This window comes from Mesoplodon bidens (genome assembly GCF_964165515.1).
Source record: "Mesoplodon bidens genome assembly, chromosome: 9".
NCBI lineage: Eukaryota > Metazoa > Chordata > Mammalia > Artiodactyla > Ziphiidae > Mesoplodon > Mesoplodon bidens.
In genome coordinates this window covers 26854402-26877398 of record NC_138166.1, presented here as the reverse complement: position 1 = coordinate 26877398, position 22997 = coordinate 26854402, and the positions used below count along the sequence as shown (strand labels likewise).

General features: G+C 34.9%; 1 protein-coding gene across 1 annotated transcript in view; it reads left to right on the top strand.

Moving 5' to 3' along the window:
• Positions 1 to 22997, top strand: part of SEMA3E (semaphorin 3E) — a 263684-nt gene that overhangs the window by 194377 nt on the left and 46310 nt on the right. The window contains exon 5 of the mRNA XM_081244517.1: positions 18288 to 18381. Within this exon, the coding sequence (XP_081100643.1) occupies positions 18288 to 18381 (94 nt within the window). The remainder of the gene's footprint in view (positions 1 to 18287; positions 18382 to 22997) is intronic.

The window sequence follows — 22997 nt, the reverse complement described above, 5'->3', positions numbered from 1 at the left end:
CGTACATCTTTCAGTGAGGTCTGAACCCCCCTTCTCAGTTTGTCCTTCCTCAGCCTGCGATTCATCTTTATATTTAATCTCCTATCATCACTTAATGTTTGTTTATGTTAAATGTCCCGTTTAAACTTTGTGGGGTTTTGTCTCCTGATTGGATCCAGGCAGATACAGGTAATAACCCACTCCCTCTACTTCTTAAGAACCACCTTGTTGCTGATTTTCTATTGAAGTTACTAGAAGGATTCCATCAAAGGGGAGAACTTGCATCAGCATGCACTACTAAGGACAAGAGTGCTACCATATGCTGGAATGTCCAGGGACATTTTATTAGCTCTGATGCAGAACCAGATTGGAGGAAGGCACTTAGGGTCAAAGAGCGTGACTTGACAGAGCAGTGCCTCCTCATGGGAAGCAGAGAAGTTTCTGGCAAACTCTCAGGACCTTGCCAGCAACATCTGGAGAGAGGTTAGGTGACAACACATTACTTACATGCTGTACAGCCTGGCCTGAACATAAAGTTGTATATAGAAAGGCTATAAAACAGAACAAATAGATGCAAACAAAAATCTGACCCTCAGTCTAACACCTTTAGCAAACACAAGAAGGAAGAAGACAAATCCTGCACAGTTGGTGTTTTCCTTTCAGGACTTTCTGTAGGGCTGCCAACCACTTGCCCTCAGGTGGCTGAATCACTGTTGAGATGATATAAAATTTACAGCAACTGAACGTGTGAGAGGCCAAAAGTAACAGGAGCCCAAAGGACACTGAGATCAGTAAATGGGGACTTGCTTATTACCTTGTTTCAAGACAGAACCAGGCTGGTAGACATCTCTTCACTCCAGTGATATCAAAATAAAAATCATCGAATGTCGGGGCTAAAGAAAAGTTTCTGCCCATAAAGTATCACAGCATTGGAGACTGAAAAGTGTTTATTAAAGAAATGGAGACAGAATGTCTTATTACTTGTTTGACACCCAAGTAAAACTTGGTGTAACATGAGCTCTATGAAATAAGATATCAAAGATGCTATAAAGACTGGAAGGAAACGTAACGGCTTCAACAGTGGTTCTCTTTAAATAGTACGACTATGAAAAATCATTATTTTCAGCCTTTAGAGATTTATATTCTACATTTTTCTCCATAATGATATATTGATTTCATATGTAAGTAATGATGTCGTTTCAGTCATTTAAAGTCATCCATGTCATTGCCTTCTCCTTTATGAGGGAGTCAAAGCACAGAGACACACTGAAAGTATTGCTTCAACATTTCCCCAATCTCAGCCCCTCCCCCAGACTAAATCACCACCAGCACTTTGGGTTGTGTCTTTCAGACCTCTCGCTCTCCGGAAGGCCACAAGCCAAACTGATGGTGGTGGTGCAGTGGTGATATTAATTACATATATAGAATAATTCCATACCTCTAGGCTTAATCCCAGTCTTTTACTGACTGTGTAATCATTTAGGGCAAGTCACTGTTCTCTCCATGCCTCAGTGTCCTCTTCCATAAAATGGAGCTTCTAATAGTACCTCAGATATAGGGTTGTTATGAGGGTTAGATTAATATAAGTAAATCACCTTGACGAGGGCTTGACAGATAATAGATATTATGTAATTGTCAGCTGTCGTCAGCAGCAGCATCTTCAGTCCCATTCCTTTAATTTCTCCAGTGGCATCAACTATTCACGAATCTGAATTCCTAGTCCTAACACATCTTCTGACGTCCCATGTCAAGTTTCTGATATTTCCCGTCATCATTTAAAAAGTATCCAAATCAATAAATCAAGCACATTCCTAATATGAAATTTATCATGTTTCCTAAAAACCTATTCTTTCATTCTTTTTTACTGGGTTCCTTATCATAGTTTAAAGATACTATTTTTTTTCTTTCCACTCATGCTTAAAACTCAACATTGTACTGTCAGCCTAGCTTTCCTTCAAGTTCAATCAATAGCAAAACCCTTTCAGCTGTATCTTTAAACTATCTTTCCAATCCATTCCTCTTTCTGTTCCTTCTGCCAGAACCATTGTCACCCTCCACTAGCTTTGCCCCAGTTTTCACTTGCTCTTCAATCTAACCGTATCTCAATCAGCTGTCAAATTAACCATGCTTAACAGTTAGTCCTTTCAAAACATTTTTTCACGATTTCCCCTTGTGCATTGAGGGAAGGAAGTTCAAACACCTTATCTCAGCATCCTTCACAGTCTGGTTCTAATGTACTTTCTCAGCCCTCTCTCCTTCCCACTTATTAAACTTCCTCTGTACAAGTTTGATCATAGTCAATCAGGGCTACTTGCTTCTTTCCTACCCATTGCTTCATCATGAAATGTTTTTTCTTTTCTCCTAGAATGCCTTCTTTTAGGAGAGTGGTTGAAAGACTTTGGAATTTGATCGTGTTACTAGCTATGTGAATTTGAATACATTTTTTAATAGCTTTGAACCTTAGAAATTTTATTTGTAAAATGACGGTAAAATTATCTGTCTCTTAAGGTTGTAGTAACAGTGAAATAAACAAATAAGCAATGTTCTTAGCACAATATTTGAGCCAGAGAGAGTGTTCATAATATAAATCTTAATCAACTGTTTTTTTGTTTCCTTAGGAAAAACATCCCAGAATATTACCATTCCCTCCCTCAACCCAGACCACTCTACCCCCAGGACTAGAATTAGGTTCCAATTTCCTGTTCTCATAACACCGCATTATAGGACTTTTGACACTGAGGCACTCATTATACTAATTGTATTTCCCTATCTAGAGCTCAGAAGACACAGTTCCTTCCTGTGATGTTCTTTGGAGGATCCTTGTATTTGGCATAGGTTAGATATCTATCTTAAAGATTTGTGATAAGCAACAAAGGAAGAATACGTAGGTAAAAGTGCTTTGTATCTTCATAAGTCCTCTGCAGAAATGATTTATTATTAACTTTGCAGCACCTAGCACAGTGCCCTGCACGGAGTAGTGAACTGCTCATGGAATTCAAGTGCACATTGAAATCATGTCCTCTGAAGTGCACGTTAGGCCCTGTGTTTATTGTCCATCCTGTGTTATCACTGATCATGGGGCCCTAGTGAAACATGTTGGTTGTCTCTTTTAATTGTACTCTATTTCTGTTCTGTTCTATTCTATTCTATATCTACAGGCTTGAGCCTCCAGAATAATCACATAAAAATATGCTCACATGCCTTTTATCTCTATGTAATAAACTAATTTTTGTGGTTTGATAAAGGGAGGAATGAGATGCAAGAAGAAAGAGGGAACATATACTCTTAGACTCAAGACTAGATCGTGGAGGAGGTTTCCCCATTTCAAGTATACAGCAGATTAGAGTGTTTCCTGGGCATCATAACATCAGAAGGGGTTTAATTATTACCAGCTTTGAACATAATTTTGGAATACTCTTCTGTAACTGTGTAAGAATATTATAATGTAGATACATTTCCTCATGAGCATTTTTCCTCTTTCCATAAGAAAAAGCCAGGAATCCCTTAACCTAGACTTCTCTGATAACCATGAAAGTCTTTACTCACTAAACCTATTTTCCAAAATTTCCTTTGTTGACACTTTTAACTCTGAGAGCTCTATGGTTCCAGCCAGAGCTGAATGACAAATCACCTGTTATAGAAAGCGTCCCTTCCCTTGCAGCTGTCCAGTGCGTACTGTGCAGATGGTGGATTTCTTTTTCCTTTTACCAGCAGTTCTTTTCTTTCTTCTCTACACAGGACTGTGATCCTTTGTGATCATGTATGAGTCAGTCGTCAGTAGGAGCACTCATAGGATTGAGGGGTTTTCAGAAGTGTCCAAGTGAAAGGGAACAGGGATTCAGAAATGAGGAATGGCTCCGATGGCTAGCTGCATACTGAAAAGGGACTATGACTTCCTTCCCTTGAAAAGTAGATATTCATAGTTTGATCAAAAACATCTTTGTCCTCAAAAAAGAATTTTGATTCTTGCTTCATTGTGTGTGGTCAAAATAATAGTGAGAGTAGTCAAACCCAGAGAAGGTGGACAGGTAAAACAATGCAGAAGAGAAATCCAGATCATTAAACTGACTTGAGTCAAGATGGGTTTTCTCCTGACATGTGTAAAAGTCTAGATAATTATCTCCATCCTTCAATTAAATTGTTGAAAGTATACATAACTGTTTATTCTTGATTATGTCTAGCATTGTTCTATTTAATAGTTTAATAATAATTAATAGTAAGGAATATTTAATATTAATATTTCCTATTTATACTTTACATATTAAAATATATAATGCTTACATATGTTATCATATATGTAGATTATTCTATATACATATATATAAATTATCAGATACCGTATATTTTATCTAAGAAACAGACACAGTTTAATCCAATTGCTTATTAGATGTGCTATGCCAATTATTTTATCATACAATGTATAGAGAATATCAGAAGGTAAACACCTGTTTACACTGAACAAATATTTACTACCACTATTTTTTCCTCCAAATTCACCCAAAAATGTCTATGCAGGACAGCACGTCCATAACTGCTCAAAAAATAGCCATAATTGCATTCACTAAATTTCTTGGCTTTCTATTAAGCAGCAGCTAGTTTTCATAATCCAGACCATGATGTCAGTTACTGCAAAATTTTATTTTCTTCAGGCTTTTTATATATAGATATACCTGCTTTTAATATTGCATAATTTGTTTATGTAAAGAGATTCCAAGTAAGCTATTTGAGTAATTTGTTATAGAATGCTGTTTCATTCTCAGTATGAGTTCAAAGTTCAATATGTAAATTCAGTATGAATTCAATATGTAAATTCAAAGTCAGATTAACTGGGTAGTTCAGGCAGGGACTGACTAGACATATGTGATGGGTTTTCTATCACATTAAATTTGACTTTTTCCAAAAACCAAACACAGATGATCATAAGGTAAATGAATCAAATCAGAACCCATGATATCATTATAAGAAGACTGGCTATGCTCATCTTTCAAATAATTAAAATACTAACTTTCCTAATCTTAGAACTGCATATTTAATTATAATAGGACACTTACTAATGTGGCCTTATAAGATATTTCCAGCAAATATTGCCAGTCTTTAGCTTTTTAATATTCTTTGGCTGTTTAGGCTTATTTCAATCCATTGCAGTTATTATTCTTATTGATCAATGAATTATCCCATATTTGTCCAGTAGATACCTCTTTAAGTTGACATCTAAGTCTTTATAACCCTAATAGTTTTGATAGCTTTCTTTGCTTTCTGGCATGCCTACTTTGTACATCTATGACCCCAGACCATTTTTTAAAATTAATTTTGTGATCTTTTATTGATTTGTATAAGTTTATTATATATTAAGGCAAAAATAAAGGTCTTGTTTTTTATTTGAGTGAAAAAAATGTTTATTTTTTTCCATATAGGATTTAAAAAAATTTTTTAGTCATATTATTTATCAGTCTTTCAAGTCTTCTGAATTTTGTGTCTTATTTTAAAAGGCCCTTTCCCTGAATCAAAGGTTATATACAAAATTTTTGTCTTTTTCTATTCCCTGTATAATCCTATTTCTTACGTTTAAATTGTTGATCAGTCTGGAATTTGACTACAGGGCTATAGGACATGAGGTAGTAATCAAACTTTATTTTTTTCCAGATGGCAGTCCAGTTGTCCAAACACCATTTATTGAATAATCCATCACTTATCCACAGTGCTTTGAAATACTATCCATATTAATGTGCATTCTTACACTACATTGGCTTCTTATAATATAGAACAAGGTTTTAAAGTTCACTGTAGAACAACAAAAACAAAAACAAAATGCTGAATAAAATCAGCATTATGCACCATTGGGTTTGATATAAAATATTTGGTTGCAAACCCTTGGATTTGTAAGAGATCAGTTTTCTTTTCATGTATGGTTATGTCACATATTTATATGTTCTAGTTCTTATTGTTTCTCAATGGCCTTTTATACCCATTCCTTCCTCTGATTGTCACAACAGTCATAGAAGATAGCAGCATAGAATTATCATTTCTTTTTTTACAAATAATGAGTTACAAGTAATTGCGGTAGAAAGAGGTTATGGGACTTGAGCAAGAGCAAATCAGAACCTTTCTTGTCTCCACTTTGAATTAACTCTCTTTGTGAAGCACCCTCTTATTCTAGTTCTTATTCCTGTTCCTATTCTCCTTCTCCTTCTCCCTCTTCCTTTATTTCTTTTCAGTACTTTATGAGAAGAAAGTATCAGAGACTTTATTTCTGCCATTGAAATGATGTATTTGTCAAATATGATTCATTGAAGTTCAGTTAATACATTGATTAATGAAAAAATTTTATCCTATTATATATTACTTGCAGTCACCTGTTCATTTTGGTTTGCCATTTGTTAAATTGACGATTATTATTTTAAATTTTTAGATTTAACTTGCTTCAACTAAAAAAATAAAAGTTCACCCATGTCTCCTACCCGCCACTCCCTGCTTCTGACAAGCACCAGTTTGTTCTCTGTAGCTCTGAGCTTGTTTTTTGTTGTTTTTAGATTCCACGTATAAGGGAGAGCATATGATTCTTGTCTTTCTTTTATTTCACTTAGCATAATGCCCTCAAGGTGCATTCATGTTGTCACAAATGGCAAGATTTCATTCTTTTTTATGACTGAATAATATTATATTCCACATATATATACCACAATTTTGTTATCCATTCATCTATCAATGGACATTTAGGTTGTTGCCATATCTTGGCTATTGTTAATAATATTTCAGTGAACGTGGGAGTACATATATATTTTTGATTTAGTGTTTTCATTTTCTTTGGATAAATACCCAGAAGTAGAACTGCTGGATGTATGGTAGTTATATTTTTAATTTTTTGAGGAACCTCCGTACTATTTTTCGCAATAGATGCACTAGTTTACATTCCCACCAACAATGCACAAGGGTTCCCTTGGCTCCACATCCTTGCCAAAACTTGTTTTTTCTACACTTTTTGATATTAGCCAATCTAACAGGTATGAGGTGATATCTTATTGTGCTTCTGATTTCCATTTCCCTAGTAATTAATGATGTAGAGAATCTTTTCACATACCTATTAGCCATCATATGTCTTCTTTGGAAGAATGTCTATTCACATCTGCCCATTTTTAAATCAGATTGTTGGTTTGTTTGTTTGTTTTCCTATTGAGTTGTATGAGTTATTTTATATTCTGGATATATATATAAAATACATTGTCAGATGCTTCTTCTGAATCTATTTAGATGATCGTATGACTTTCATTCCTCATTTTGTTTTGTTAATGTGGTGCATCACATTGTCTGATTTGCGAATGCTGGAGCATTCTTGTATCCCTGGAATAAATCCCACTTGATCATGGTGTGTGATCCTTTTAATGTCTTGTTGAATTCAATTTGCTAATATTTTGTTGAAGATTTTTGCATCTAAGTTCATCAGGCATATTGGTCTATAATTTACTTTTCTTCTACCATATTTGTCTGATTTTGGTATCAAGGTAATGATGGCCTCATAAGATGAATTTGGAAGAGTTCCCATCTCTTCTATTTTTTGGAATAGTTTGAGAAGAATTGGCATTAATTCTTTGAATATTTGGTAGAATTCACTAGTGAAGCCATCTGGTCCTGGACTTTTGTTTGTTGAGAGGTTTTTGATTATGTATTCAATCTCCTTACTAATAATTTGTTCAGATTTTTTATTTCATGATGATTCAGTCTTGGTAGGTCATATGTTTCTAGGAATTTATCCATTTTTTTCTAGGTTGTCCAATTTGTTGGTGTATAATTGTTCATAAGTAGTCTCTTATGGTCCTTTGTATTTCTATGGTATCAGAAATAATATTTCTATGTAATATCATTTCTTTCATTTATGATTTTATTTCTTTGAGTCCTTCTTTTTTTGGTGAGTCTAATTAAAGGTTTGTCAATTTGGTTTATCTTTTCTCAGAAACATCTCTTACTTTCATTGATATTTTCTGTTGTCTTTTTTAGTCTCTATTTCATTTATTCCTGCTTTGATCTTTGTTATTTCCTTCCTTCTACTAACTTTGGGTTTTGTTTGTTCTTTTTCTAGTTCCTAGAGGTGTAAAATTAAGTTATTTATTTGAGACTTTTCTCATTTCTTGAGGTAGGCATTTGTCACTTCCGTCTAATCTTCCCTGACAATTAGGCTACTTTGCTTAATTTTATGGTGTTTAATAAAAGGAATAGCATGCATCATTCTTCCTAAATCCAATATTGTCTGAATGACTGGAATATAGTAGGCTTCTTAAATGTTTATTGAACTGCCCAGATGTACATCATCACAATGCAGTGAGAATAATGCTACAAGAGACTCATAGCCATGGGAGAAGTTTTGTTTGGTGAAGTCTTGGAGAATATCAGTGAAGTCATTTTTCAATATCATTTTATCATTAGCAGGAGTTAGTACTGTAGAGAAAAGGAAGACTCAAATTCTCTTTTCCCGAAGGGAAAGTGTAATCAGAGCTATGGATGTTATGATGCAGAAAATTTTAAAGATGGCTTAAGCTGCTGGAATTTTGATTGGATGGTGGAAATCATAAGGGATAAAGGATGAGGTCAAACCGTGAAGGTCCTAAACTGCCATTCTAGAAGTTAGACTTTATTTGATAATCATGAGGAAGCACCAAAGATTTTTCAGAGGGAGAGTGACATGATTACTTTTAAGAAGATGGTGAGGAAGAGGTAAGAAGCAATGTTGATGCTGTTTTCTAGTAAAAGCAGCCTTCAGGACAACATTATAATTACAGTTTGAAGAATATTTGCTTCCAGTATTCTTAGTATACCCTGGCATACATATCCAGTAGATAGAGCTATCAGTGTGGAATTTAAGAGAATATTGGCATACGATGAGGGCACTTAGGGTGAAGAATCCTGAAGTAATAATTAAAACAAAAGAGAGGGAAAGATGATTTTGCCATCAAATAAAGGTTAAAGCAAATATTTATTTAAAAATTCAGCACAAGACATTTGAGTTAGAATTTTACTTAGCTGTAGTATAAGCTTTTAAAAAATTTTAGTAGCCTCTGCAAACTATTCTGATAATATTTAAGGAAATAAAACATTTGAACATATAATTTAATAAATACATAAAATAATAATAAAATACTTTTCTTCTTTAAAAAAATCATAATATACATTTTTGAACCTTGATTATACATTAAGTACCTTATAAAGGACTCAGCCATGCCTAGCAACACAAATATATCCATCCTCTCCTTTATAATGGCAAGTGGGGTAATACTGTAAAATAATGTGGAACTAGAAGACACTCTTTGAGACTAGCAAACCCTCATTCTGCCTGTGATACCTCACCTATAAAGAGAAAGTAATATTGTGAACAATATTCTTGACCCTGCCTTACTTTACAGACTTATTTTGAGGATAAAACAAAATAACATATGCAAGAATACTTCCTAAATTTTAAAGTATTATACAAATATAATGTATCATTTTTGGAAAAAAAATGTAAAAAAAGAAAAAAGCAATTAAAATCCAAAACTATTAGCCTTAAAGCCAAAACATTTACTTACAACTTCACTCCCTTTTTGCATTTTTTTCCACTTTGTTTATTTAGCCTTTGGGAAATGTTTCACATCTTCTTTTTTTTTTTATTTTATTCATTTATTTATCGCTGTGTTGGGTCTTCGTTTCTGTGCGAGGGCTTTCTCTAGTTGTGGCAAGTGGGGGCCACTCTTCATCGCGGCGCGCGGGCCTCTCACTATTGCGGCCTCTCTTGTTGCGGAGCACAGGCTCCAGACGCGCAGGCTCAGTAATTGTGGCTCACAGGGCCAGCCGCTCCGCGGCATGTGGGATCTTCCCAGACCAGGGCTCGAACCCGTGTCCCCTGCGTTGGCAGGCAGATTCCCAACCACTGCGCCACCAGGGAAGCCCTCACATCTTCTTTAATAAATGATTTTATTGCTTGGCAGAAGAAAGGGAAAAAAATAAATGATTACAGTGAATCACATTCAAAATTAATTTGTGATACAGACAATTGAATAGCTGTTTTTTTTGTGTGAAGAATTAAAGTGCATATTATGGTTATTTTATTCTAGGCATTTTTGCACCCAAACCACCTTTGTTGTTAGATACAGGGCTGTGAGCCTGTGTATTTTACTTTTTTCCTATTAGAAATAGCTAATAAAATAAGTGATTACTTGTTTTATCTTGTTGTATTTGTAATGTTCCCATTTACTTTTGACAACTTTCAGAATATCTCAGTGGTGCCGAGGGCAAGAATAATATTAGTTCACAAAGCTGATTTATTAATGGGAAGCTCATTTCATTTAATTGGCATCACGTTTAACACCTGATATGCAGCAACTCACGCCTATTGACAGTAGCTTACAGCAGGCTTCCTGGGTTTTGAGGGCTCTCCTCAAGACCTAAATGAGAAAATTCTTCTGGGAAGATGTACCATTTATTCTTTACAAACGTTTTTCTGAAGAGCACATGCATCTCCTCACATTTGTGAGCTAGATGTCCTGCTTTTTCTCAACTACATGAGGATCTATTGAAAAACTTCTCTGTGTCACACTGAAACAAAAAGTGCAGCCCACATTGTTAATACTAGCAATGTCTTGTAAATTTAAGCCACATTACTCAGGCAGAAATTCCAGCTGTTAAAACACAGATAATGGAAAACCAGTTTAAGTAGTGACCAACATTCTCAAAAGGGTTAAACACCAGCATTACACATTACTTGAACCATAAACTCGATTGCTTTGGGGTCATTGACAAGGTCATTATGACTCAAGTTTTCTGGTTGGTTTGGTTGCTGAATTCTACTTCATGGAAGAAAATTATATTACTTGCTTTTTTAGTATTTTATTGGATTGTGCACTAAATTAAACACTGCATTTAAGACCACAGTGAACTCTCCAAATAATGTGAAAAACTTCATTCTTAAATTTGTAGTTAATTTTGAAGTTATATTGACCTATGCAAAACAAAGCAATAAAAGTTTGGAATTTGCCTGTTTTCTATCATAATATCAATACTATTCTGTGTATGGTAAATTTTCTTCCTTTAAAATTTCTACACCTCAGCTGTATAAAGTTGCAAAAATAACATATTCAATCCTGAGGAATTAAGATGACTTGGATCAGTGTATTTTTTTTTTTTTTTTTGTCATATGCAGCTTAACAAGACAAAGAAAGCCTCTGCTTTAAAATCATGGCACAAAAGACCAATTAGTATGTTAAAAACTAGTGTCAAGTTGGTTGTTTGATAAAAATTAAGAACTCAGTCTTTATTGCCCATTCAGTTTTGAAATTTCCTGACAATAGACAACAGTATCAAGAGAATACCTTTTCCTCATTAAAAAAAAAAAAAAAAAAGTCATGCGGGAAAGGGAAGCTTTAACTAACAAATAAGTGTACGTCCATGTCACACCTCCATATTATTTCAAATTACATGTGTCATTAATAAGGTCTTTGGGGATAAAATAAGTCATCTCTATAATTCTTCAATACTTGATTTTATTTTTAACGACTGCCATGTGATATTATGTTCTATTCATCCTAACCTTTAATATATCAAGCCTTGCAAGAGTTCATCATAAATTGTCAAAGTATCTATGAAAATATATTATCTTCAGTAAATAGCTGGGGAAATTAAGAACACATTTATTTTTCCTTTAATTGTTACTAAAGCCAATGGCAATCAAAATATAGAAAAAATAGAACTGTGATATTGCTGTATGGGTAGCCCCAGGAAAGCATGTACAACAAAGAATAGCATAATAACTTGTACATGTTGTCTAGTTTTAAATCAACATACCTATCCACAGCTCTGTTTTGTGAGTTGTTTTAGATCTGTGAGAAAGTAGGCAAAGATCACACAACAAAGGAGATAAAACTATTTATTGAAACAATAAAAGCAGCGGTGCATTTATTATATATCAGGTATTTTATTTGATACAGGGGATCAAAAATAAATGTCACATAGGCAGTTTCCTCAAGGAAGCCTCACAAACCAGTAGGGAATAGAGTCGAACAGACAGTTATAATACAGAGGAGTAAATGATGTAAAAGGGGGTTTATATGATGCTTCAGGAGGACCCAGAATCCATATTAGGGCAGACAGATGGGTCAGATCAGGATTCCTGGAGGTGATAAGGTCTGTGCTGAATTTTTAATACTGTGTGGGCATTATTATCCTAAACACATTAATAAGTTCAAGAAAGATTAAAAAATCTACAAGCAGTCAGAATGGTTGGTACTCAAACTGTAAGAGCAGCATTTTAGAGATGAAGTATTTATGTATAAAGTCCCTTATGTAAATACCCTAAGGACCTTAGACTTTGTTTTCTGGAGTCTATGGGAAGTCAGTGAAAGATTTTAAGTAGGGAGGTGAGAGGAGGAAATTCACATTTCAGAAAGAAATCTTTGGCAGCAGAGTAAAGAATTAGTGGCTGGGGAGACTGCTCAGGAGGCTGGTTAAAATTAAGGTGATAAATGGTAAAGGAGTGAATTAAATAAGTGCCATGGTGCAGGCAACAGCGTTGAATATTGCAGATAGATACAGTAAAAAAAAAAAATCTATTGGGGGTAATTTTATGAGAATAGTAGAGTGATAAGGCTTGGAGTTTTGTTTGCTACTGCGTTTCCTGTTCCAGGGTCAGGACGTGACAAGTGGAAACTGATTTTTTTTTTCTGAATAATTACATAAATAATGGAAACTGATTTTCTCCATCAAACGTAAGGTGTGAGGCTGTCTACTGAATGTCAAGAGAGATCATGAGTTAGGGTGTTTGAGCACATAGCTGCTCAAAAGAGTTATAAAAGGACGTAACCAGGGAAACATACATTCCTTGGAAATTCTGAGGGCTGAGCTAAAAACCACTGGTTGTTAGTGATTGCTTTATATTTTTGAATGGTTTCCTTTAGCATCATCACTATCCTAGGTTTAGAAATGGCGAAGGTAGACATGTGGATAAGAGAATAAGGGGCAAAGTGAGGGCTGACTAAGGGGGAGAAGATGGGAAGGGACCTTTGTATTTTGAAAAAAATAAAAGTGTCTCAACTCTGGAGGTTTGTTATTGGGTCAAAAATATTTATAATTTTATGATTAATCATGTAAAAGAGCTGGAAGTGTGAGAAGCAGTGTGGAACAATATCCTCATAGGAGCTGCATTCATTTTTTAAGGCTGCTGTAACAAATTACCATCAATTTAGTGGCTTAGAATGAAACAAATGTTTTATCTAATAATTCTGTAGATGAGAAGTCTAAAATGATTCTCACTGGAATAAAATCAAGATGTCAGTAGGGATGCATTCCTTCCAGAAGATCTCGGGGAAGAATCCATGCCATTCTTTTTTCCAGCTTCTAGAGAACCACCCACATTCCTTGGCTTATGGCCCCATTCTTCCATTGTCAGAGCCAGCAGTGAATGGCGGGTCTAGTCTTCCCCACACTGCATTGCTTTGGTTGGTTCTTGGCTGTCATCCTCACATCTTCTCTGACTATTTTTAGGCCTCGTGTGATTACATTGGGCTCAGCTGGATAATTCAGGGTATTATCCCCATCTGAATGTCCTTAACTTAATCACATCTGAAAAGTCCCTTTTGCTATGCAAAGTGAGATATTCATAGGTTCCAGGCATTAGGACATGAACATTTTGAGGCTCCATAATTATGCCTAGTATGGGAGCTATGACTCAATTAAGGCAAGGAGGTATTGAAGCATGTTGTAAATTGAGTGCGGTTTTAGGGATTCACTTACCATGAAATAAGGATTTCAAAAGGCATGGTAGAAAGGTTTTAGAGAAGCAATAAAATTAGATCAGAAATATGGTCTTAGTAGTCATCTTATCTCCAATAGAAGTTGCCTTTCTGACCTTGTTCACCTTTCATGATTTGTTCAGTGGAAATCTCATACTTGTTATCAACAAAGATTGATGGGTCAAAAAGAGGAGTTTTGAGTACATTCGTAAAAGAGGCAAACTTGGGCTTCCCTGGTGGCACAGCGGTTAAGAATCCACCTGCCAATGCAGGGGACATGGGTTCAAGCCCTGGTCTGGGAAGATCCCACATGCCGTGGAGCAACTGAGTCCACGAGCCGCAACTACTGAAGCCTGTGCACCTAGAGCCGGTGCTCTGCAGCAAAGAGAAGCTACCTTGGTGAGAAACCCGCACACAGCAACGAAGACCCAATGCAGCCCAAAATAAATAAATTTTTTTTAAAAAAAGAGGCAAACCATTTTTAGGTTTGATTAGCTTTCCCCACAGGCAGGTCTTTTGTTTTTACCATGTCATAAAACATTGATTAGGTGTAAGATAACTTTACCTTCTTACTTTTTCTGGCCTTCCTTCTTTTTTTTAACTTCTCTAAGTGTCATGTAATTATGTGTTAAGGTTTTGACTGCACGTAATGTGCTCAGATAAAATTTATTGAGGCCACTCACCGATTTATCACAGACAAATGAACAGTTGTGATAAAGCTATACCTTGTATCAGCAAACGAGGCTGAGTTCAAGATAATAGGAATGTAAAGTTGTGTGTAATCCTAACCATACTTAGACTCTCAAGTCACTCACGTAAAAAATGTCAACCATTTACTGGCTTTTATTATCAAATGTTATTTTAGTCATAACATCCTAATAGCCTTTACTAAAAACCAGGCAACATATTTTTGTTAAGTTTCATTTAACTTAGTAATTCAGAAATAAAGTAAAAAGCAGGGAGACAATATTACTGTTTTCAAGGCATCCAGTGATTTAAATAAGGAATATTGACAGCACCTATATTATACTTGTGCAGAAAGGTATGTTCTGATTAATAAAAATATATAGAGAGCTTCCTGTTCTATGTAGTGACATTTTAATTTAATAATGGAAATGTTCATTTAAGAACTAGTCAGGTTTGGGAACAGGGTCAAAGAAGACTATATGAAGTGATGAGATACAAGTTATAGAACTTTCAAGCGTTCAAAGCACCTCTTCATTATTTTGTTAGAAATAGCATAGTCTTCAAATTTAAGAAGTATGTAGCACAATTTACAATCCAGCTTAACATTGTCATGCATTTTGGTATTATCTGACTTCTGCAGTATTATTAACCAAGGGTTATATGTGCATGAAATGATTGTATCCTCTACAGATTTGGACCTTTCTTCTTCTTCTTTTTTTTTTTTTTTCTTTTTCGGTACGCGGGCCTCTCACTGTTGCGGCCTCTCCCATTGCAGAGCACAGGCTCCGGACGCGCAGGCTCCGCGGCCATGGCTCACAGGCCCAGCCGCTCCGCGGCACGTGGGATCTTCCCGGACCAGGGCACGAACCCGTGTCCCCTGCATCGGCAGGCGGACTCTCAACCACTGCACCACCAGGGAAGCCCCCTTTCTTCTTTTTACAAAGATAATGGTGCTTGTCTAAAGCAGGGATGTTCTAATAGTTAATCTTTTTTTTTTAATCATTAGTGGGCTGAAAACATACAAATTGCAGAATACACATATTTTTTCCAGCTTTACTGAGTTCTAATTGAAAAATAAAATTGTAAGATATTTAAAGTGTACATCGTGATAATTTGATATAAGTGTACGTTGAGAACACATGCATTTAAAAAATTAAAATGATAGGTATGTCTAGCTATTCAAAAATGTGGCTTTTTAATACTGATGTGAAAAGCAGGCAAAAAGGCTTAATTTAATTTGTTCATTATTTCAAAAGACTATTTGTTGAGGCAGTTTTAGCCATTAATCAAATTAATGAGAGAGATGCATTTGAAGTCTTCTGGAGAAAGGTGGGAAGAGTTCAGTCAAGGTACATCTGAGTCTGGACTTGAGGCGTAGATCTCTGAGAATATATAAGTACTTAGTATTCAGTTGTCAAATTTGAAGTTTCATGAAAGAGTTCATCCTTTTACAGACTCAAACAGATTTTACATATTGCAGAGAGTTGTGCTTCATACATCCTGAGTTCCACTTATTTGTTCTCAAAATGTTAGGGTTATAGGCTTTTGTGAATATAGTTTCCAGTTAATTCAATTTACTTCTCTTGAAAGTTGAAGACACTGCTCTGTCCAATACTTGATATCTCAGAAACATGCTAAAATTCACAAATCAACAGTAGTAGCCTTATGAACCTAGATCATGATTTGTATTTACAAAAACCTGTGACTTTTCTAAGAAATTGTAACTTCATTTCCTTCATCTAACTTTGTGGTTCTTCAAAATCTGAGATTCTCTTGATCTTAGCATTCTTACAGTTTGCATTTTCTGTTTCACCCACTTGACAGTTTAAATTTAAATGAATATGTTATATTCCTTGAATCAATAAGCAATATACTTGTTTTTCTCTTGAAGTTTCAATTTTAGTGTTTACGGTTTCTAATTATATTTGTTAGGTAAATCAACTTCATCCATAATTAGAGACAAAAAGTTGAGTATCACAGAATGTTGAAGCTATCAAAAATCCTTTTTATTTTTTTTGCGGTTTGCGGGCCTCTCACTGTCGTGGCCTCTCCCATTGCGGAGCACAGGCTCCGGACGTGCAGGCTTAGCAGCCATGGCTCACTGGCCCAGCCAGTCCGCGGCATGTGGAATCTTCCTGGACCGGGGCACAAACCTGTGTCCCCTGCATCGGTAGGCGGACTCTCAACCACTGCGCCACCAGGGAAGCCCCCAAAAGTCTTGATTTAAGAAAGTAGTTCAGTATATTTCTTCAACTGCTTTCTATGAGCAAACATTTGGACATTTGACTCTATTAGAGCAAGTATAGTATGTATACCCTACCTATTTTTACCAAATATTCTATGAAGTGGCAGTGACTAAAGGGGTAAGCAAGTATTTCATTCATATACTTGATCATTTCCTTTGGCAAATTTAGATGAAACCCTTTCTGCTTAAGTATTAGCTGGGTAGACCAGTCATTCTAGCTCATTTCAACAAACATTTTCTTTTCATGTCATTGCAAATCTGTTGTCTGTGGGAAGCGAACACAAAAATGTTTCAAATAATTTACTGGCATTCTTCCTCTCTACTGATTCGTGTGAAGTGTATAAATAGATAAACTTTCTTTTTTTTCTGGCTTAAGATATCAGTTTAGCCATACCTCTGGATTCAGAGGCCACAATTGTTCTCTAGGCTATGGTTCAGTTCCAAGAACAAGACTGGAGTTTTATAAGAGTCAGGTGAACTCTGCACTTACCAGAAAGGTCTTGAAATGGCAGGTTGAAAATGGTGATTTTAGAGTATCAGAGAGAGAAAGAGGAATGTGTGTTGGATAAGAATGGCAAGAAAAAGATGGCATAGATAATGTGGAGTAAATAGGCTGTCTAGGAAAGTCCAGATCAAGTTCTAGAAAAGTGCATGCAACCCTTAAAGGTTCCTCAGGACTTTGGGTTGTTTACAGGTTCATTATTCACAGGTGGGTGGGACTACTTATAGATGCCACAGTGGGCAGTATTGACAATATTCTATTGCAAAGTGGGTTTTTTTTTTTCGACAAAATTTTCTATATTGATTTGTATTGTCACTTTTCCAGACTACTTTTTTTTTAACTGAAACCATTTATAACACACTTAATGGAGATTACTTGTACAAATATCCATTAATGAGAATTTTGCAATCTGAGAACATTCAGAAGAAGTTCTGTGGTTATGTGATTGCAATAGGAACCAATAAAGTAGTAGTTTTTCATGGAAATGTTTATTTTCAAAATCTCATTTGTGCGAAACCATACTGAAATATTGTTCATAATATGGCATCAACTTCTACATGTATATCCCAGTAATTATTTATGCAGTAATCATTCTCTAAATTATTAAATATTAGATGTCTATACAAAGAATATGCGATGAAGAATAAAAATGATTGGAAATAAATATTCCAAATTATTGATAGAAAATTTTATCATTTTCTTTTAGAGATTATTCAAAAAATCAATAATGGCCTTTGTGGAATAAATGCCCATTTCCATGTTTATCAGAGTCTCCTTTTTACTAACTTTTTTTTTTCTCCCAGCAAGTCTCCATTCATTTGGAATATTTAACTGACACATCTCAGAATAACTAATACTGGCTGATCAAGTGATAAAAACAGCAAATTTCTTTCATTTCAGCACCTGCATCCTTTTTGAGAGAAGTGAGAAAACCCACATGGGCCTGAAAACCCACGTGTTTATTTATAAAATCCAGTTTGTTCCTAAATAACTTGATGTTTCTCACTGGTGCCCTATTTACAATACCTGTTTTGTAAATAATCAAGGTTGAATGTATTTTTTCTGAGAAATTAAATTCTTATTAAAGTTGGCAAATACATAATGGCTTTTCTGGTTTTCTTTAAAGGATCCCCTTTTTCACCTGGAATCGCACAGATCTGAGAGAGGAAGGGGCAGATGCCCTTTTGATGCCAGCTCCTCATTCATCTCCACTTTAATTGGTAATTATCATGGCTGCAGACATCAGGTGGTAGTCATATTGATTTCGAAACTTCAGGCAGATTCTTTGCTGTTTCTTCATATACATTGCTGTGTCATATCTATTTATTGGTGCTGGGAGCATGGATATTAAATTTCAAGCCATGCTCACCTGAGCCAATTTTACTCTAAAATAAGTGCAGCTGCTATGAAGTATGGACGTCTCATCCAGAAAACACAAATTGTCCCTTAATACCTGATAGAAAGTATTTTGTATTGTCCTTTATTGTTCACAAAATGCAATTATATAAATACTTTTTTATAAAAATGTAGCTAGAGAAACTAAACTATTTTAACATATGTTAATTCTTTATTAATTACTCTGTGACTTTAAGGGAATGTCTAATATTGTCTTCTGGGTGCCTTTCTGTGTGTCAGTAGAATTCAGCAGAGAGTCATCTCAGTTTGGAACTTCAAAGTCATTTATTTAAATTCCTGTTAATTTAAAATGTAAGCTGTAGAGGTTGACTGGCTCAAACTATGTCCACGTTGGAATAATAGAATAAGCTGGCCATGTCTGATCTGGATTTCAATTGGATTTCAATTAAATTAGATGAGATACATGAAAATCTCGCTTAAATCTCAGAAAAATACATTTTCTTTAATACAGTTTGGGATTGAAAATGGCACACCCTTATCAAATACTCCAGCACTGCTATGGTACAGACAGCTGATTGAGTTGCCAAGTATAAAGTTGAAGAGAGCAATCCCTGACACCTCACACAGGTGCTGTTAGGAATCATTCTGTTTTCTCAGTGTTGAGAGGCTCTGATAGATATATGGTACAGATGCACAAGCTTCTGTTATTACATTTGCAGCACTTAGAGTTATCTGCTAATATTAGGTCATCCTGTTTACAGAAAATGAAAACATGTAAAATAACATGTAGAGATTTCCTATCCTAAATAAGTGGGTAAAACTTAAAACTCCCCACTGATGAGTAATCAACATATCTTATGCTGGATTTAGAGTTGATGCAGATGTTCCTGTATATTCTAAAGACAACACGTTCCTTGAACTTATTCCAGACAGTTGATTCTGATGAGCCTTGCATCCCAGTCCCCACAGTCCCCCGTCGCAGTAATGGTACTCAGATCCAAATAAGTAGAGCTTTTATATATACATATATTTATGTGTAGAACAAAAATCTTACGTTAGCTCTAAACAGTAGGGAAGGTTTGATTTACTTCAGCTTCATAATTTGAAAGTGCTTTAAGGTGAGAATTCACGTAGTGATTAGTTCTTTAGGAGCTTGAATAAAGAGATATTTTTAAAGAATATAAGATTTTAAAGAAAATACTATGATATCCTGAGTTCCGCTACTCACTCATATATGTGTGTGTGTGTAAACATAATATGAGAAGGGGAGATTATAAATATGGGAATTGAGTTGCTTAAGTCACTTTGGACTTAGTAGGAATCAAAACCTTAAGAATGCCACTTTTGGAGAATGCCAGATTCATAAACGTTAGAAATTCGTGGTAGATTGGCAGCATATGCGTTAAAATACATGCATTTGATAGGCTCATACAATTTTTTTCTAATGTTTTTAGTGATTTTTGTAACTTCATAGATTTAAGATTTGAATATGTCTGGAGGAAAGAGAGTGTCTTATCATCTTTCTTTTACCATACAATATATTGCACAGAAAAGGCCTCCTATAAATATCGACTGAATGAAATACTCACTGAGCTTCCTAAGCAAACAAACCAAAAATAAATTTGGGGATAGTATTTACAAGAATATTATAAAAGGTATTGAAAGTCAAAAATTACACAGTAAACGCTACTTCTCTAGTAAAATCCTAAGAAGATGGGAAGAGAACACCATTTATTTTGAACATTTCTTTTAATGGTTAAAAGTAATTTTTTTTAGCCACTTACCACTCAGCCTCCTTGGAGCTTGTTTTTGCATGAAACCAGGAATTTGAAACTGAATTTTTTTAAGAGGGGAAATATTACTGGAGGGACATTTCCAAGTGAATTTCATTGAACTTCCAAATCAAATTACACTCTGCTAAAATGTGAAGTGCTTGCCATCTGGGTGACTGTTTCACTTATTCAGAAAAGAAATCAAATCATAAGAGCCCTCCAAGCTAAACACAAAAGTTATAGAATAATCCCTGCAAAGAGAAGAAATAAAAATATAATTCTTCTCATTTATCCACTAGCTTTCATCCCAGAGTACCTTTGAGAGATCATTCACTTACTGTGGATATGCAGCAGCCACTGAGATGGAAATCTGATAACCTATGTGAGCCAGCAACTCTTTAAAAGGCAGGAAGTAGAAATAATTCACCCAATTGAAAAAGCAGCAGGAATTTGGACTGGAAAAAATGGAGCTACCTGAGTTGGAATTTGGTAGGCTTGGTGCAGCTTACTCTGACAGGAAAAGAATGCGTTAATGTGGTATTTTATGATCGCACATGTTCTCTGCCGATGGGTTAGGACAGGACTCCAGCAAAAAGATGACCATCTTTAGACCATTTCTGCTTCTTTGTTTCTTTCTTAATTGTAGGTCACACTTAACATTTAATACCTGTTTACATTGATTCACTTTCATCATTAAAAAAAAAAAACCCTCAAATTTGTAATACTCATAAAACTAACAAGGCCCCCAAAGAAAAAAACATGCTCACAAATCTGAGAATTTCTTATAATATCTTAACTTTAGATACAAGTTTCATTTTATTTAACTTAAATTCTGTTGACTTAAGATCACATGGAGTAAAAGGTTACTGAAAAACTAAGTAAGGAATAAATATTATCTGTTAGGTGAAAGACAGGTTAATGAATACTTTTATTAAATTTATAGTCTAATTTAGAATGGAAATGTTAGTAACTGGCAATGATTCTGTGTGAAACAAGATTTAAGGAGTAAAACAATCTCTTTATTGAGCTATGTTCTATATGTTCAGAAGCCAATCAAAATGAAATCATACATTAATTAGGTTTGCTCTTTTAATGTCACTTTGTATTAACAGAATTTACCTTGGTGGTGTATAAATTCATATCACAGGTACAATATTTCTATGTTTAACCACACTTTCCCTCTACGGTGATTACTAATATTACATTTAAAGTGGTCTTAGATAACTGGTTGAAGAAGGCAAGACATTATAATCGGGTTTTAAAAACAGTTTTTTGAAACAGTGAATTACTTAGTAAAATGAATTCTTGCATTACTTGTCTGTACATTTCAAGTCAGCGAAAGATACTTAAGACTTATCTTGCCACTAAAAATTATTAGGTTTGGTGGCTGGCCAAATAAAAATTCAGGAAATATTTTCTTTATGTCATATGTCATTTTGGTCAGGAAGGAAAAGTATTAGCTGACTTTTTTGCATCAGTTTACATTTGATATAATATTGCAGTATTCTTTTTATTAAGTTGATAACATCTTCAGTAACTTTGGGATTTCTTTGATACTTTGTCGGCTCAATTCTATTGCTACTGTTTTAAAATGTTTCATTCTGACCCAGATTTTTATTACCAGTTCTAGGTGTAATTTAATACATACCATACCTAAAGTACCTAAGGTATGCTAATGTACATGTTACTAGTGTTTGGGGGAAAACCACTCTGATTTGTCAGGTACCTTTTTACACTTTGCTTTTGAAAGTGGTAGCTTTGTTGTTAGAATTTTTAGGATACTTTCAAGTTAAAGACTTACTGAATTTTATATCAACAAATAACCATGAATGAGGTATTTCATGGTCACCAAAATTTTCTTTCTGCGCTTTTCATGTCTTAGGTTACATTTTACAGCAAATAAAACTACAAAAGTTTACAGCTGCTGAAATTTTCTTCCTGCACTTTTATTCACCACAATGAGACCTTTGTGAATATATCCCCTCATTACAAATTCTGTGAATTAAAGGTCAATGTCAATTGAATGAAAGGGAGTCGGAATTCATGCAGGGAAAATTTAAGTGATTATCTCAAGCTCTTAATACCACTAAAACTTTTTTTTACAAATAAATGTTTCTATTTTATTAATTATATATTCAAGGCAGAATTACAAATGAATGGTTCTGGCACAAAATAGGACTTCATAAATATTAGAAAAATAAATGAAATCATCGAAATGAAGGTAAAATATATGTCTTTACAATCACAACCTCTATAAACATAAGTGAATGTGCTGGCTCGTTTCTTGAATTCATCCCAACTGTGTAGAAACTTACTCCTTTAGCATGTTCCTGTGCCTAAAGAATATCTGTAATTTCTTGTCCAGGTTAAGACTGCTGTGCTTTCTCATTTGGCAGAATGCCAATATCCACATGCTGACTGTTGCTTCTGGCCATTAACTGCTAGTTGCTAATGAGCTATTTGAATACTTGCTTATGGTTTCCTCAAAACAAACAAAAAAAGAAGAAAAAAAAATGTCGTCTTCAATTCCCCATTGACATTCTCCCCCTTAGAAATCTGATTTGACCATGCTGGTAGCAATGTCACTGTTTTGCCACCAGGGAAACTCACAGTACTGTCATGGATGCTAACAAATGCAAACGAACAGATTCAGAACACAGTTTTCTATTTTCCTTCATATGTCAGAAACCACCTTCTTGACATTGATA